We start from the raw sequence: 18,826 nt of genomic DNA, 5'->3' as shown, positions 1-18,826 counted from the left end.
AGCAGGTCATTGCCATGGGGTAGGAGCTAGCTGGGAGCATGACCAGGGGATCCACAGTAATGCAGGTGATCCCAGGTCGTTCCTCCTCCTCCTCACAGAGGGACGTTTATAAACTATTCCATCTTTAGCAGCGTCCCTTGAGGGTATCTTGCCAGTCTATCTGGACAGGATTCCTCCCATCCTTCCCCCTACAGATCTCCCTAGACCTTCCCAGCTTCCCCCCACCCCCACCTGCTCCCCCACACACACCTGTTCAGCTGGAGAGTAGCTGTGCCCCTGAATCTTTGTTTCCCCATATGTAAAATGGGGAGAATATCTATCACACAGTGATGATATAAGGATGAATCAGGTGTTTTAAGAGCACTTTCAAGACATAAAGCCTATATAACGGGCTAAGTGGTGTTATTTCATAAGACAGGGTATTTAATATTTCTGTTTGTAATATATGCATTTGTGTGTTAACTGGATTTTCTGTCCTATAACATACCTTCTAGGGACAAAGAGGAATTGTAGGTGTGAATGGAGAGAAAGGAAGTGAAGGAAGTAAAGGTCTTCAGGTAAAAATACTGTGTGAAGTTCACTCAGTGTTCTACTCACTGTGTGTGTAACCAGTGGGAGACTTCCATTTTTACTGCTGTTTTACTGCATTCTTTGTTTCAAAATTCCTGTGCAGTGTATCATGATATTCTGTCAGAAATGTATTCGTAAGGGGCTAAAGGAATTTTAAACATCTCAGAGCAATGATAAACTGTTTTATATTATAAGAAAAAAATCTGCAATAGCTATATAGCAATTCGTTTCTATTCTATCATGACCCACCAGTTTATTTAAGGGTATAGGAGAATGTGTGTGTGTGTGTGTGCATAAATATTGCAAAACATAGATTTAAAATGTTTTTGAGGTTGTAAAATGAACTACTCAAGAGTTACAAAATAACAGAACTTTCGTTTTATGATAGTGTTTAATTAAATGACATACAACTATGAGACTTAGGAAGCTGTAACTGGTACCTTGACAGTCACAGAAACTGGACCATTGAGTCTGAACCATGGTACAGCCACTGAATCTGGACCTATCCACTAGATAATTTAATGAGAAAGCTATCCAAATCTTCTTCCTGTTCTCCATTTGGCAGACGGGGCAATTATCAGTTTGATTTTTCTAGGCTGGGTTTTTCAAATGTTGGGGCAGGGGGAAATTCCCATTGAAATCAATGGGATGAGAGGTAGGCCAGTGTGGAGTACTTTTGAAATCTCACCTAACGTTTATATTTGCTTCGTTGCCATACTTTCCTTTCTCTTGGCAGTACTGTCTAAAAGAAATGTCTGATGATTCCATTGCTGCTTTGCTTTTTTGTATTTGGCAGTTTGCATCTTAACTGAGCAGCTATTATTTACCTGTTTCCAAAGTATTTACCGTCAATTTACCACGCAGAGAGGCTAGATTCCTAATTTCTTCCAGGATTTTCTTTATTTCTGACAAGTTGTCACCTTTATTGTGACTGGAGTCTCTGGAAAACCATTGCACTCAAACAGCTAGACACATCAAGTTTCAATAATGGAAGAAACTGTATTAGGGAGTTCCCTGAAGCTAACAATGGGTCTTCTCCAGATTCTCTCTTGTAAACTTCCTTAAAGCCATATATGTCGTTTGGGTATATTTGTGTTTGAACGATGTGGCCACTGTGACAAAATAAAAAATTGTGACAAAATTCTGCTTCTCTTTTCAATGGGACAAAATTCTGCTTATGTCCCATTGAAATCAATATGATCTATACAAACCTGCTACAAAGCAGTGGAGATTGCATCTACTAAAGGCAGAATTAGGCCTTTCTGGTTTATATATGACTAATATAGAGACTGTGTGGATGAGAAGCCAGTAGTAACTTTGTCTGGATTTTTTTTTAAATGAATGAAGAATAGGTTTTAAGTCGACAGTATAATCACTTTATAGACACGTCTCTATTTGTCTGGAATTGAGAAAACAATGTTTGATGGATACTGAAAAAATGTTCTGTACCAGTCAAACTAGTGAATGGCCTTCATCTTATACAAAGTTGCTGCCATCCTGGTAGGAAAATAAATGTTTGGTCTAGACTTGAAGCAATGAATCTAAGCGTTATTTGTGTTGACTGCTTTTGCTGCCTGCCAGATGTCTGCAGGAAAAGCACACGTGGCACAGCTGAGACTAGATTCTTGTCATTCTACATGAAGTGCTAATGAAGCAAAGTGATTTGTTTTGGGGTTGTTGTTTTTTCCCCCCAAATTCTCACTAGGTATCATATGTTCATTTAATTTCAGGGTAAATGGGGAGCTGCGGGTCCAAAAGGGAGTCCTGGCAGTCCTGGAATGAGAGGAAATAAAGTAGGTTTCATTCCTTTAACTACTTTTGTTGTTGTTTTAAAGTTAATTTGTTTGTTCCCACCTGAAGATCTTGCCTTTGAGCCTGCTCCTGAAACAATCATTCAGGCAAAAGTCAATGGAAGTTGGGTTGTGGTTTTTTGTTTGTTTGTGTTTGAATAAGGACTACAGGTCTTTGACCTCAGTGGCAGCTCTATGCACAGTTCAAGGGCAGTGCGTAATCATAAGTAAGGCTAGATTTCAGTCACGGGTATTTTTAGTAAAAGTCATAGACAGGTCACGGGTCACGAATTTTTGTTTACTGCCCGTGACCTGTCTATGACTTTTACTATATACTCCTAACTAAAACTTGGTCTGGGGGGCCACAGGTGCTCTGGGGGGGTGAGCTCAGGGGGGCACAGATGCTGGGGCAGGGGGTGGCCCAGCTCCCCCATTGGTGCTGAGGGGGACACTGGCCGTGACGGCGGCACATGGCCCGGGACCTTCACCGGTGTTTTGTGGGAGAGGGTTGGCCAGGCTTCAGGCTCCCTACCCGGCTCTGACCAGCATGTCCCTGCAGCTCCAAGGGGGAGGGGCATCCAAGTGGGCTCCGTGCGCTGCTCCCACCACAAGCGCTGGCTCCACAGCTCCCATTGGCTGGGAACCGCAGCCAATGGGAGCTGCTGGGGCAGTGCCTGTGGGCACGGGCAGTGTGCGGAGCCCCCTGGTCCCTCTGCCTAGAAGCTGCAGGGACATGCCAGTGCGAGCCAGGGAGCCCGCCGCCCTGCACCACAAACCTCTGCCCCAGCTCTGAGCCCCTTCCCACAAGCCAAGATGCTGCTGCTGGCTCAGGGGCTGCCTGGCTCGGGTAGCCCCTGAGCCAGCCACACAGTCTACTGCAGAAGTCACAGTGGTCACGGAAAGTCGTGGTATCTGTGACTTCCATGACAGACATGCAGCCTTAATCATAAGTAATTTAAGTGAGATTTACTGTTTATATTTATTAAACCTTTTGATTGTAGCTTCTCCAGTATTCTTAAAATCAGTTGGCTAGAAAGATTAATCAGGCTCTGTGGGTTTAAAAGATATTACTTACAAGTCTGAGATCGCATTAATTGCATTTAACAGGGAGAATATGGTGATCCTGGAGAGAGAGGACAGAGAGGGCCACCAGGTCAACGGGGAATGCAGGTTTGTGTTTTATTCTCTCCATGTGCCGTGTGTGGCCAAAATCTAGTCCTTAATTTATAAATTGCCAATCCTGTCACTTCTCTCTGTCCTCCTGACATTTGGGTTGCTACACAAACACTTAGAATTAATATAGACATTAATAGCCGGAGTAAAGCACAGACAGGAAAAGCAGATGATTTAATAATAATTGTCTATTCACAGGGAGAAGATGGTGCTACGGGATATGGTGGACCAGGAAAGAAAGGAGCGAAGGTAAACATGAAAAAGGAAAAATAAATGGAAACTCTTAACTTGTTTTTATATTATTTTAGTGAGAGTGAAAACTGCAGGGGAAAAAAGTCCTTTCATTATCATCTCTGACTGTAAACCCTGCAAGCTGATCGAGACAGGCAGACTCCTGCACCTATTGACTTCACAGGGGGGATGCATAAAAATCCACCAGATGGATCACATTGCAAGATTAGGGCCATAAGTTGTAATGTCATTGTGGGAGGGGGGATTGTTGTTTTTATTTGTCCATCAATTGCCCTGTGTACCTGTGGCAACATATAAACATTAGAAAATAAGTTATAAACTCTCTTAAAATTAGAGTAAAAGATAAAAATATAACAGTAGTAATAACCCTAATTATTTACTGGAGCATTATTTTAATGTTGTTGTGTTGTTGTAACAATATTTTAATGCTGTCCACACTCAGGAAGATATTGTTCCTGCCCTGAAGGGCTTCCAGTTTAAAAAGACAAGCAACACATGAAGAGTGCAGGAGAAGGACAGAATCAGATTTATATACCCTTCTGTAGACACATTTTATATAGTTTAGATGCATTTTACGGTTAAAAAAGTTCACATTTACATTTACTATCATTATTTAGAAAACCTCTTTTGAAATGAGAGAAAAAATTCTGCCGCACTAAAACTAATCAGAGAATAGTTCTAATTTACTCCAAAAAATGCTTCCAGTATTGATTCCCCTCTACTTTGAACTGTGAGGTCTAATATTTTGAAATATCAAATCTTTCTGTCAGTCACAGGTGCCTGACAGCTTAGCCAGTGCCTGTTCACTGTACAGTTCCTGTCTGTATTTAGGAAAGACTAGTAAAGCTATCCTGGAGTATTTCATCTTTACGTAGTCACTTCCTTTTAATTTATCAATGCAATTAGGAGCACATGAATAGCCCTGTAAAGTACAGTGCTGCTTTATTTAAATTTTAAATGATATATGTCTGAGTATAATAAGGGAGAACAGAACGCTTTTCAAAAACTTTTTGTCTTTGTCCTGGGTAACTACTGCCAGACTCCCTGAACTTCTTCATCCATTTCTGTTAACCCTATTAATGCAAACCTCACCTTTTTAAACTCCTTCTGGCAAGCCCATCCCACTTTAGTAACATGCTGTCACACCCCTACTGTACCTCTTGCTTCCCCCCCCCCCCCCCCCGCCTGCCCCAATACTTCATATGTTCTAAGGACTTAATCCAGAAAGGTGCTTCCATTGGGAATTTAGGGTAACCAGCACATTGCAGGATTGGGCTCTAAACTTCCTGGTCTGCAGATGTATTTTGGGTGCAATCCAACCCCCATTAAAATCAATGGCAGTCTTTTCATTGACTCTAACAGGAGTTGGATCTGGCCCTTTATGCATCAATTGTATCATTCAGCTTAATCTATAAGATTCTTGCATCGGGCTGTGCCGTCTTCTGCATTTTGTACAATCCATGTTACACCTCAAAAAATAATAGATAGCAATAATAATACTGTTTTCCAGCACATTGCTAGTTTCACTGTTTATTATTGAGTTGTGTCTGATTCTGAAAAGTCAAATATAGAAAAAACTGAGTAGAAATATCAATGTGGTGATAATTTTACCTTATTTACTGTAAATAACAGGGACAAGAAGGATTCCCCGGAGATATTGGACTGAAGGTATTGTGCTTCACCTTTATGTTGTAGCTTTCTGATCAGCAGACTTGAGTCTCCGCTCCATTACACTACTTTTGCACCAACACAACTCTGCTGCAGTTAACAGTTATGTTGGCATAAAATCAAGATAACAGAGTGGAGACTTTAAGGATGGAAATAAGTTTCAGTGGTAGAATAAAAAAAAACGTTCTTGATGTTTCATGGGAAGAAAGTCCTGATTTATATGTCAACAACTGAAATTACTTATGATACTAAAGGACTAAAAAAAAATTCTTGTCTGATCACCTTATTGCTTGGAAATTTTTAACAGTTTTTTAATTTATCACTTTTTAATTATTGTGTGTCATTTCTGAGGTTGTTGGTGGAGTCAAATCTTACATTTAGAGATGTGCTGAAACAGCCTCTAAATATAGGAATAGCTATGTGTTGTGCCTGCCAGTTTAGGAGTATGTGTCCCACTTCTTCCTGTCAGTAACGTGGAGCAGGTAGCCGATAGTGTCAGCAGTTACAAAGCACAGTTATCCAAACAAAGTGCCAGGAAAAAATCCCCAGATAATATCTTGCACAGCCTTAGATGCACTTTTGCGTTTTGTCTTGTAGTGTTGTATATGAATCTGTGTGTGATATACATAGTCTACTGAAGCTATGTGTATGAAAAATACACTATTAACTAGACTTTTGTGCTGTGCATTACATATGAAGTATGACATCAATGTGTTGCGTAAGTGATGGTGAAAATATGCTGGTGTGTACGTATAGACCAACTAAATTCATTGCCTCATCTCCTGAATTACACACAAATTACAGGTTGAAAAAATAATGTATAGTAGTACACGACTGATTATATTATCAAAATTACCCATTTTGGGGAGAAATTACCCATTTTGACACATTAAAAGGCTCTAGTTTTTTTTAAATGTCAGCCCTAAAAGCAAGTCTGACATGCTCATCCTTAACTATTAGCAATGCTTTACAACTGTAAAACCAAACACCCAAAAGTCATGTACTGCTGACACAGCTTCTTTGAGGGAGAATATATAAAACCAGGCCTACAGTTTCCCCATGTATTCTTTCTAACTAGTCACTTTAAGGTAAAAAGACAAGTTGTTTCTTCCATTCTTTTGTTTTCACTGCAGAATGTGTTTCTGTTGATATTTTATTTGCTCTAGAGTTGAATCAGGGTGAGGAAAGACTCTATGCCACCTTCGTACTCTTCTGATTAGTTGTACCTGAAAGTAACTAGGAGCAGGCTAAGAGCTACTCTAAAATCTCAATCCTGCTCCCGTTGACTTCAGTGGTGCCAGATTGTTTCATCCTCTGCTGCACTTACAGGAATAATCTCCTCAGACAGAGATCACCAGAACATGACCATAATCCACTTTACATCTAGCTCTCCCCTGACAAACACTCTATCCTGAGGGAAGTAGCTGATACATTGCCAGTTACTTCCACTTTATACCACCAGGGGATTCTCCTGCACTAGGGTTATCGTCCACCAGCCCTATTAGGTTTCAGAGTAGCAGCCGTGTTAGTCTGTATCTGCAAAAAGAACAGGAGTACTTGTGGCACCTTAGAGACTAACAAATTTATTTGAGCATAAGCTTTCGTGAGCTACAGCTCACTTCATCGGATGCATACCGTGGAAAATACAGTAGGAAGGTAGATAGATATACACACAGAGAGAACATGAAACAGTGGGTGCTATCATACACACTATAACAAGAGTGATCAGTTAAGGTGAGCTATTACCAGCAGGAGAGGGGGGAAAAAAACCTTTTGTAGATAATCAAGATGGGCCATTTCCAGTTTGGCCAATGTACGTGACAGAGGGGCATTGCTAGCGCATGATGGCATATATCACATTGATAGATGTGCAGGTGAAAGAGCCTCTGATAGTGTGGCTGATGTGATTAGGTCCTATGATGGTGTCCCCTGAATAGATATGTGGATGCAGTTGGCAATGGGCTTTGTTGCAAGGATAGGTTCCTGGGTTAGTGTTTTTGTTGTGTGCCGTGTGGTTGCTGGTGAGTATTTGCTTCCGGTTGGGGGGCTGTCTGTAAGCAAGGACTGGCCTGTCTCCCAAGATTTGTGAGAGTGATGGATCATCCTTCAGGATAGGTTGTAGATCCCTGATGATGTGCTGAAGAGATTTTAGTTGGGGGCTGAAAGTGACTGCTAGTGGCGTTCTACCAATGTGATATATGCCATCATGTGCTAACAGTGCCCCTCTGCCATGTACATTGGCCAAACCAGACAGTCTCTACATAAAAGAATAAATGGACGCAAATCAGATGTCAAGAATTCTAACATTCAAAAACCAGTCGGAGAACACTTCAATCTCCCTGGTCACTCGATTACAGACCTAAGTCGCAATATTACAACAATAAAAAATAAAAAAAACACTCCAATGAGAGACTGCTGAATTGGAATTAATTTGCAAACTGGACACCATTAAATTAGGCTTGAATAAAGACTGGGAGTGGATGTGTTATTGCACAAAGTAAAACTATTTCCCCATGTTTATTTCCCCCCTCCTACTGTTCCTCACACGTTCTTGTCAACTGCTAGAAATGGCCCACCTTGATTATCACTACAAAAGATGTTTTTTTTTCCTCTTCCCCCACCCCCTCCTGCTGGTCATCTTAACTGATCACTCTCATTATAGTGTGTATGATAACACCCATTGTTTCATGTTCTCTGTGTGTGTGTGTATATATGTATATAATCTTCCTACTGTATTTTCCACTGCATGCATCCGATGAGGTGGGTTTTAGCCCACGAAAGCTTATGCTCAAATAAATTTGTTAGTCTCTAAGGTGCCACAAGTACTCCTGTTCTTTTTGCAGCCCTATTAGGATAGCTCTCCAGCGAGTAGGCTCTCTTTGAGCTGCTCAAAGTAGCCAGGAGAGGGCTGAGTGCCTGGTGCTGGGAGTCTAAATATAGTAAGGAGATATTTGGTCTACACCAATAATCTTGCACAACTGGGAATTAACACAGTAAAATATTCAGCATGGTATGTTGTACTTTATAAACTTTCTCACAGGTAGATGCCAACCTGGCACAAAGAGCATTTTGATATCTTCTTTTTAATTTTAGCAGTGCAAAATAGAGTTTCAGGGGAAGTACCAATGAAAAATAATGTTAAAAAAGATAAAGTTCTTACATCTCTATGACTCTTATACAGTAAAAATATGCAATATGGATCAGTTGCTTCATTTAATTAAAACTTAACTAAAATAAAGACGGTATTGGGCCAACATCCAATTAAGTTATAGAAGGGCCTGAGCTGAAAAATTCAAAACAGGATCTCAGGTTTTGGTTCAGCCCATAGTAGAGATACAGACCAGCTGTGAAATTTTGGATCGTATCTGGGTTTGGACTGTGAACTTGTCTCCTCAAAGTTCAGACATGTTTCAGATTCAAACTTTTAGTTTGGGTCAATCTCTAAAAATCAATATATTTCCAAAGCAAATAAGTTAGGGGCACATCTCCCCTTGCTTTTCTGCAGGCACAGAGGCTTTGACCACAACCAGACCAATAAGGTTTCACTGCACAGGGGCTATAATAGGATATGGGGAATGTGTGCAGAGGTCTGCATCCCAATACTGAGAAGTCCCTAATAAGTTCTTAAGCAGCATTTTTCTTTCTTTGCCTATCTGTACATTTCTGTTATTGTTGATGGAAATATTTTTTAAATCAGTTTATGTATGTACAGAGAAATTGACATTTACATATAAAAATCTAATCCTTCCAAGTTATGGAGCTGGTATTTGGGGTGGAAGATAGGGCAGGGGTTGGGTGTGGAGGGTCAATGTTTAGGAACAAAACATTATATGTTAACAAAAATAATCAGCGGTAGAGTGTTAGCATACTAAATAGACTAGCACTTCACATGGAAAGAATAAGAACTTAAATATTCCCCACTGACTCAGCAAAATGTGCATTTTCTGAAAAAAGAAAAGGAGTACTTGTGGCACCTTAGAGACTAACCAATTTATTTGAGCATGAGCTTTCGTGAGCTACAGCTCACTTCATCGGATGCATACCGTGGAAACTGCAGCAGACTTTATATACACACAGAGATCATAAAACAATACCTCCTCCCATCCCACTGTCCTGCTGGTAATAGCTTATTTAAAGTGACCATCAAGTTGGGCCATTTCCAGCACAAATCCATGTTTTCTCACCCTCCACCCCCCCACACACAAACTCACTCTCCTGCTGGTAATAGCCCATCCAAAGTGACAACTCTCTACACAAAGTGCATGATAATCAAGGTGGGCCATTTCCTGCACAAATCCAGGTTCTCTCACCCCCTCACCCACCTCCAAAAACACACACACACAAACTCACTATCCTGCTGGTAATAGCTCATCCAAAGTGACCACTCTCCCTACAATGTGCATGATAATCAAGGTGGGCCATTTCCAGCACAAATCCAGGTTTTCTCACCCTCCACTCCACCCCCCCCCCACACAAACTCACTCTCCTGCTGGTAATAGCCCATCCAAAGTGACAACTCTCTACACAATGTGCATGATAATCAAGGTGGGCCATTTCCTGCACAAATCCAGGTTCTCCCACCCCCTCACCCACCTCCAAAAACACACACACACAAACTCACTATCCTGCTGGTAATAGCTCATCCAAAGTGACCACTCTCCCTACAATGTGCATGATAATCAAGGTGGGCCATTTCCAGCACAAATCCAGGTTTTCTCACCCTCCACTCCACCCCCCCCCCCCACACAAACTCACTCTCCTGCTGGTAATAGCCCATCCAAAGTGACAACTCTCTACACAATGTGCATGATAATCAAGGTGGGCCATTTCCTGCACAAATCCAGGTTCTCTCACCCCCTCACCCCCCTCCAAAAAACACACACACAAACTCACTCTCCTGCTGGTAATAGCTCATCCAAAGTGACCACTCTCCCTACAATGTGCATGGTAATCAAAGTGGGCCATGTCCAGCACAAATCCAGGCTCTCACCCCACCCCACTCCCCTTTTTTTTTTCTTTTTTTTTCCCGGGGACACACACACACACACAAACTCACTCTCCTGCTGGCAATAGCTCATCCAAACTGACCACTCTCCAAGTTTAAATCCAAGTTTAACCAGAACGTCTGGGGGGGGGGGGGTAGGAAAAAACAAGGGGAAATAGGCTACCTTGCATAATGACTTAGCCACTCCCAGTCTCTATTTAAGCCTAAATTAATAGTATCCAATTTGCAAATGAATTCCAATTCAGCAGTTTCTCGCTGGAGTCTGGATTTGAAGTTTTTTTGTTTTAAGATAGCGACCTTCATGTCTGTGATTGTGTGACCAGAGAGATTGAAGTGTTCTCCGACTGGTTTATGAATAAAGAAAAGGAGGACTTGTGGCACCTTAGAGACTAACCAATTTATTTGAGCATGAGCTTTCGTGAGCTACACGAAAGCTCATGCTCAAATAAATTGGTTAGTCTCTAAGGTGCCACAAGTCCTCCTTTTCTTTTTGCGAATACAGACTAACACGGCTGTTACTCTGAAAACCTGGTTTATGAATGTTATAATTCTTGACGTCTGATTGGTGTCCATTTATTCTTTTACGTAGAGACTGTCCAGTTTGACCAATGTACATGGCAGAGGGGCATTGCTGGCACATGACGGCATAGATCACATTTGCGGGGTGGGGGTGAGACACCACACACAACACTACTTGTATATATTTTTGTATATACCTATTTCATATCAGTCTTTGTGCTCTTAAAAGCGAGATATATGAATGGAAGAATAAACAGCAAGAACCATTTCTTGAGTTATTAACATTTTTGTTTTACTGAATAGCCATTTTCAGTTTTGCTGTATCCAATTAATTAGGGTGAAATTGGAGAAAAGGGAGTTCCAGGAGAACTTGGACCAAAAGGAATCAGAGGAAAAATGGCAAGTACCCTTTTATGAATATTGATTTGTCTTGAGATTGGCTTGTTGTGAATGCAGAAATCACATGTCATTTTACCTGCCCAGCTGACAGAAATCTGTTTTAAATGGATATCTTTTAACCTGCTGAATGTATGTATATCACAGCTATTGTAAGCACAATAGTCCAGATCCCGCACTCTGTTGCAGTTGCTTTGTACACCACTAGCACGTCTAAAACTGGTGTAGCCAGCTATGGAAGATCAACCTAGTGCAAGAGGTGGCCTCCAGTGGCCTATAGCTGGATACCATGTCTGTCTCTTCAGACCAGTGCAATGGGCCACTACCTTGAATGGTCCCTTACAATATATGCTAACTACTTATGCTGAACAATCTGTTCCACCTTGCCTTTTGCTGTGACACTGGGAGTACCTTTCCCAGACCTGAAGAAGAGCTCTGTGTGGCCTGAAAGCTTGTCTCTCTCCAAGAGAAGTTGGTTCAATAAAAGATATTACCTCGCCCACCTTGTTTGTCTTTGGACCTAGAACTAGATAAGTTCATAGAGGATAGGTCCATCAATGGCTATTAGCGAGGATGGGCAGGAATGGTGTCCCTAGCCCCTATTTGCCAAAAACTGGGAATGGGTGACAGGATGAATCACTTGATGATTACCTGTTCTGTTCATTCCCTCTGGGACACCTGGCATTGGCCACTGCCAGAAGACCCAGTACTGGCTAGATGGACCACTGGACTGACCCAGTGTGGCCATTCTTTTGTTCTTATGATCAATGGCAACCTGAATAATTTACACTGGAAGACTGGTGTAGCACAGAGCAGGCTCCAAATCAGGGAAACACAACGTCTAATTATTTTATAGAAATCCTGTAGAGGGCTGATGTTATGGGGAAGGTGGTGGAGTGGGCTGGGGCATATTTTGTTGCTGTTTTTACTGGATGAGACTTTAACATTTCTTATTATATTATGCTCCTTATGAATAGTAAGTTTAATTTTTTCAGAGTTGCTAGAGCTCATATAAGTGATTTTTATATTTTAAATTGTAATTATAAATGAGTTACTTCAGAGTTACTAGTTTGAAAGAGTCTGATAGATGGCCAAGTCTTCTTCTTTTAATAGGTCAACGTAAACAAAACATTTCTTTTGTAGTAATTGTTTCCTGTTTAACTGTGTTTTTAGCTCCTCTGACAAAGGAAGGGCAAAGTCATAGTAGTAGTTTGTATTATAAGTTAGCCATGCAAACTACTCACCTTTTTCAACTCTTGTTTTTGTAGTTATCACACTCTGACCTGTTTCTCCCACCCCCCACCCCCACTTCAGCCTGATCTTGCTCCCTCTGAAATCAGAGACTTTTGCCTTTAACTTCAATGGGAGCCAATTTTTTTTTTTTGGTACATGTAAAATGTTATTGATTAGATATTATACGTGGTATGGTGCCCATTATCCATTAATTTCTAACACAGGGTAAAATTTTCAAAAGCATCTGAGTGATTTAGGAACCTCAGTCCCATTGAAAGTCAGTGAAACCTTTATACTCCCGAAGAACTTAGAGCCTTATGAAAATTTTTCCAACAGACATTAATAAACCAGGAGAGGCAGCATGCCATTGGGGTTATAAATGTATACGTTGTGCTAAGGTAGTTTAATTGGTAGCACCCTCACGTCTGGGCCAGAAGAAGCTTTTCTGAGGTAGTCAGTTCCCTTGCCAAGGGCCAGGTCCTTGGTCATGCTAAGGTCACTGTCCACTGCTGGAGCTGTGCAATATGACCTTAAAATGGTGTTCAAATGGTGTGCCAGCATGGGAGGAGAACCTTGGACCAGCATAGCTGGCTTTACTTTCGCTGCACTCGCCCCCCTGGTGCAGAGGTTGTGTCAGGGATGGCTGAAATTAGTTAGGGGTGCATAACTAGGGATCGAAGGAGTGGGACACTTATGTAGCACCTCCTATCCAAAAATATCAAAGCACTTTACCAATCTGAATGAATTTAGCCTCAGTGTCTTTGTGAGGTGTAGGCAGGCAGGCAAGTGGTGTTGTTCCCATTTTACCATGAGGAAACTGAGTCACAGAGAAGTTAAGTGACTTTCCCAAGGTTACACACAGAGTCCATAGTAGAGGTGGGAGCAAAATCCCCATCTCCAGAGTCACTGTACAGTAAACGTTGCCAGCATTCAGCTGAACCACCCAAAGAAAAGTAATAGTATGCTGCCGTCCTATTTTTCTTCTTTTAAGGATCGTTATATGTGAAAATATACAGGGCCTGATTCTCTTCTCACCAAGCTATAAATCAGGAGTATATCCATGGAATAGAATGGAGTTAAACTCATGTAAAACTGGCATTAATAAAATGGAGATCTGGGCCCTAGAGTAGAGAAGTAAGCAATAGTATCGTAACTGCTGTATATATCATTTGTAGATTGTCTGTCTGTCTAATTTATGCCAATGTTTCCAGGGTGTTGCAGGTTATCCTGGTGAGAAGGGAATTCCAGGAGACAGGGGACCTCTGGGACCCAGGGTATGAATTGACCACATTAAGTGCATGTAATTTTATTTGCATGAAAAGGTACTTCCTTTAAATTTGAAGGTGAGGATAGGTGATTTTTTCTCCCTGTCTCAGGCTACAGTATGCGTTCAATAGTCTAAATCATTAATACACTCACATTTTGGGGTGCTCGAGGTAAGTTTCTTGTAAGCTGCTTGGTTATGTCACTTTGAAAATGCTAATTCTGTATTTTCACCAGCAATATGACAATAAGTTTGTGTGTTTGTTTGTATATCAAATTATGTTACAATACTTTGAACTAAAATTCTAGGGTCAGATTTTCAGAAAAAAGAGACCCAAAGTCTATGCATGTAATTGTGTGTCTAAATTTTCACTCTACTACAACTGAGAGCACAAATCAGGTATTTGCATGTGCAAATGATTATTTAGATGCCCAAATCTAATTTTGCATGCAAATCTAGACAAGTATTTAAATGCCTAATTGAACTTAAAATGTAGTTGCAACCTTTTTTTCATTTGGACCTTGGGCCTCTCCTGAAAACTGGCAATTAAAGAACAACCCGTGTGTTGCAATATTTTTTTAAAATTAGGAACATATATCTGGTTTTTGGAATCTTTTCTAGCCATGTCTGAAGTTTGCAGCTTATGGCTGTTTTCAGAGAGTTTTTTGTAATCACAGGCTGGAATTAAAAGATCCCAATAAAAGTGAGCTGAGATTTCACTCATCTCAGAAATTGAACCTGGACTCCACTCAAATCTATTTTTTGTTAGTAATCATTACTGCTGCTTATACCCAAGTAATGTCACACAAAGATATATTGGACTGATGCTTAAGGGCAACAACATTATACCTGATTTTCAAAGGTGCTGAACACTTGGATTCCCATATATATTAACTATTTATTCATTCTTCTCTCTCTCTCCCCAAACCCAATTAAAATAAAATTAACTCGTTCTGTTTCTGTTTGGGTATCATGATCCCACCATTCTGGAACTTAAATTGCCAGCATACCACAATACATATTAAATGAATAGAGAGAAAATATACAGTACAGTCAAGTTCTGGTATGATTGTCCTGTTGTACAAGACATTCTCACAGTTGAATTATTTTAATTATCCAGGCAGTTGAAAGCTTTAAATTATCTAGTAATCTACAATCTTGTTCTTATAGGGCGCTAAAGGAACAATGGGACTGCACCCTTTTCCCGTATGTATCTCTGGCATGTTCTACATTCAGTATACATTAAGAAATAAAGCACTTCATCAGCTAAGAATTCCTTTCTTTCTCTTCGTTTTGTTTGTGTTCTGCAGCCATGTGAACTCATTGACTATGTGCGCAGACACAGCCGTAAGTACTGTATCTTGCTTTATAAAATTGCCTCACCCAAAGGGTCAGCACTTGAAGTGATATTTTAGGGAAAGAAAATAAAGTTCTACCGACCACTTATTTTTCAATTTCACACAACGGCCATTTACGTGCAAAAGAGAGTAACTGCTTGACAAGTAAACAACCTTCATTTCGGAGAGTATTTTTAGCTCACAGTAGATCCTTTTTATGAGGCTGTTTTAGCTGTGTTTGTACCGTGTACTAAGTGAATTGGAAAACATCTATTGATTCTAGTAATCAGTCGGTAACTCTGCATGAGCATTTCTAACATGCTTCTCTGATTTCCTTTGAAAGTTCAAAAATTACGAAACAAACAAAAAACCCTCTTTTGAAATATAAGACTGTTTGTTTTAAATGGCAGTAGCTGTTAGAGGGATCTGTGTTCCCTTTGTTGTGTATAAAATAGCCTTCATGGAAATTAGGTGCTTGGGGCACTTGGAAAGGGCTAGTGTCTGTAGGAATAATGAAGGTGCCCCGAGTGCCCTGAAGGGAAGATAAGTAAGTGATTTACTTAAAATAATGTAATTTAATCTTAAATACAGATTATGGACCCTTACTCATGTGACTAATCTTGATCTTCAGTGAAAGTTCAGCTGAGCTGAGCTAGGCTAAGCAAAGAATATTTGGGAACACATTAGAATGTTTCAGTCAAGTGTCTCGAATGTGGAATTTGCCGAAACAAAGTCAGGAGTTTGGATCATTTGCCGAGTTACATCTATTTCTCTAAACGCTGTTAGAAACCAGGGACCGTAGAAATCTACAATAAGAACATGCAATGCAAATTCAGGGACAGAAGCTGAACTCCCTGTGCACCTAACAACTTCCACTGAAACCAGTGAGTGTTTTGCATGCACAGGGAATGCTGTGAAATTATAGATGTGCAATCCATGACTGTACACATTTTCTTTTTTAAAGAGATTTTAGGATTGTTTTAAAAACATGCTATATAATTTTTTCCCTTTTTTGTTTAGCTTGTTGCCGGGGTGAGTACTGTTTGTTTATTATTACATTATTTTAACTAAAATCTTAATGTATCAATGTGTCTGGGAAGGTGGTTTAGGTAAAGACCTCACTTTTGATCTGGAGTACCAGTTTTGGTCTGGAGTTTCACTTCTTTAAGCTCCCCACCTGCTGATAGATCAGCCACTGTTTGTCTCTGGCTAACTAAGTGGAACAATTGTAGTTCTGCAATTCTGTAAAGAGAGCATGCCTCTCATTCCCTGCCCATCATATCACTACTTCTTAATTTGTCAGACTTTTCTTCCAATAGGCATACCCTTTCTGCTTTATTTCCTCATTGATAGCTTGTCTCTGAGCATGCTGTACTGATGCAGATTTTAAAATATTCACCCTGCTTTACCTCTGTTTTTGAGAACTTCAGTTCAGCTAGTGCTGGCTGTGTGAATCCCCATTACCTAATATTGTATCAGCAGAGTTCAGTGACTAGATAAGACAACATAAACTAGAGTTCAGTTGATCCCTGTCTATCTTGATATCTTGCTTTCCAGCTACAGCTAGAAAAAAACAACAAAATAACACTTAGCTCCTGGCCCTGTGTCCTTCTAAGTTATTCTAGTTCCTTTGTTACCTGATTTTGAGAGGTTCTGAACATCTGCATTTCCATTCAATGCAGTGGGAGATGTGGATGATCTGAAATTTAGGCCATTATTGTAAAGATACTTATGGTGCATCTCTCTGGATTACTTGCCTTTTAACCACTAAAACTGCAAATTATGTCACTTACCCTGCAGCCCTCACATGAGTAACTTTATAGTCAATTGGATAGCTCACATGACATAAGGTTTTACTTCTATGGCTCTTTGAGGTTTACTCACGTTTGTGGGAATTGTAGGATGATTTTGCCTTAAAACTTCATTCGTCTTCCTCGATATCTGATGAAGTACCTAGCATCTGAGGCAACTTTGCAAATAAATATACTTTTCAGAGGAAATCCCTTGGGAAAACCTACCCCATTGTTTTCTTCTCCTCTCACTCCCAGAAGTTCTCATTGGCCTTCTCAGAGTGCTACTTTTATACTCACAATTTTCAAGGCCCTGAATTGAGTCCTCCACTGTGGGATGAAGAGGATTGGACATGTGATCAGAAAGGGGCCATCAGTGCTTCTCTTTAACTGGTCAGAGTGATTGTTGTGTGTTGTGATTGCTGCTTCCACAGCAGGAATGAGAAACCAGTATTCTTCCTTTAATCAAGAATTTCTTCACATTGAGTGTCACCCTTGACAACAATTCACACTTATGAGTTTGCTGTCCTCACAGTCTGCATATATTTGCAGTTTCAGATGTACTGAAGTTGGTAGGATCATGCACTGAACCAAAAAGAAGGATATATTTTTAGTTCCACAAATCTTTTAAGTTTACGGTCCAGTCAATCACTGATTCCCATTGTATGAATATTTTCAGTTTATATTCTCGTGGCGTTTTCTTGTATGTTTCTGATTTGCTTCTTGGTGTATTAGCATCCTCAATCCTTTGCATCATTTGTCTTCGATAGTGGTAAAGCCCCCATATAGCTAATCTCCTGGAATTTTACTTTTACCAATTCCAAAGCAGTATATAGTCATCTTTTGTATTTTTTATTTCTCTTATATCTTTGTCTTGTTGCTTTTCCTGTGTTGTTCTTGCTCCTTTTTTTTGTTTGTTTTTCTGGTCTCTCTTAAGGAGGCAGACAAGGTCCACTCCCTAAACATTCCAGTGTTGCCTCACTTCTTCAAACTGGTGATGAATTTTGTTCTGACTCTGACATATCCAGGGTACAATCCAGACTAACGAATAGCTGTGTCACCATGCCCTCTAACCTGGGATGCCCTTTACAATGTTTGACTGCTCACAAACAGCCTCCAGCATGGAAGCTTGGGGCGTTTGTTCCTCTTTTTTATAGTTTTCAGAGTAGCAGCCATGTTAGTCTGTATTCACAAAAAGAAAAGGAGTACTTGTGGCACCTTAGAGACTAACAAATTTATTTGAGCATAAGCTTTCGTGACATCCGATGAAGTGAGCTGTAGCTCACGAAAGCTTATGCTCAAATAAATTTGTTAGTCTCTAAGGTGCCACAAGTACTCCTTTTCTTTTTTATAGTGTTAATCTCATTCTTGAAAACATTTCCAGCTGAGATTCAGGAGACTGAGTCTATGGAGAAGGACGTTCCCTGCTGTGTTTTCCTCATCTTTCTGATCGCTCAATGACTCTGACTGCTTAAACGCAAATGAAGCAGAGCACATATTCCTTTGTTTGAGACAGACCTGTATGCCAACCTCAGTTTGGAAAGTGTTAATAACGCCATACAGTGGAATCTTATATCTTCATATACAATGTTGCCACACATATTTTATCAGGATAATAATGACCAGCGAATTGTGAGTTTTCAAATGATACCTCACAAGGCATACTTCATACAAAGATAATTACAATACAGTATAGGGTGTGGACAAAGGACTATATTCTGTCACATTCCCCTTCTCCAGCCCTCCATATGTGTTCTTATCTTCACCCCCTTCCACTCCTCCTTGCTGCTTTACATCCCACTCCCCAAAAAAATCCAACCTTATCAAAC

General features: G+C 40.4%; 1 protein-coding gene across 1 annotated transcript in view; it reads left to right on the top strand.

The window, feature by feature from the left end:
- COL6A6 (collagen type VI alpha 6 chain) overlaps positions 1-18,826 on the top strand; it is a 109,833-nt gene that overhangs the window by 61,199 nt on the left and 29,808 nt on the right. The window contains exons 23-32 of the mRNA XM_073333281.1: positions 495-557; positions 2,301-2,363; positions 3,468-3,530; positions 3,732-3,782; positions 5,418-5,453; positions 11,314-11,376; positions 13,818-13,880; positions 15,041-15,076; positions 15,181-15,217; positions 16,228-16,239. Coding sequence (XP_073189382.1) covers positions 495-557; positions 2,301-2,363; positions 3,468-3,530; positions 3,732-3,782; positions 5,418-5,453; positions 11,314-11,376; positions 13,818-13,880; positions 15,041-15,076; positions 15,181-15,217; positions 16,228-16,239 — 487 coding nt within the window. The remainder of the gene's footprint in view (positions 1-494; positions 558-2,300; positions 2,364-3,467; positions 3,531-3,731; positions 3,783-5,417; positions 5,454-11,313; positions 11,377-13,817; positions 13,881-15,040; positions 15,077-15,180; positions 15,218-16,227; positions 16,240-18,826) is intronic.

This window comes from Lepidochelys kempii, chromosome 2 (assembly GCF_965140265.1).
Source record: "Lepidochelys kempii isolate rLepKem1 chromosome 2, rLepKem1.hap2, whole genome shotgun sequence".
Classification (NCBI taxonomy): domain Eukaryota; kingdom Metazoa; phylum Chordata; order Testudines; family Cheloniidae; genus Lepidochelys; species Lepidochelys kempii.
This window is presented reverse-complemented; position numbering and strand designations above follow the sequence as displayed.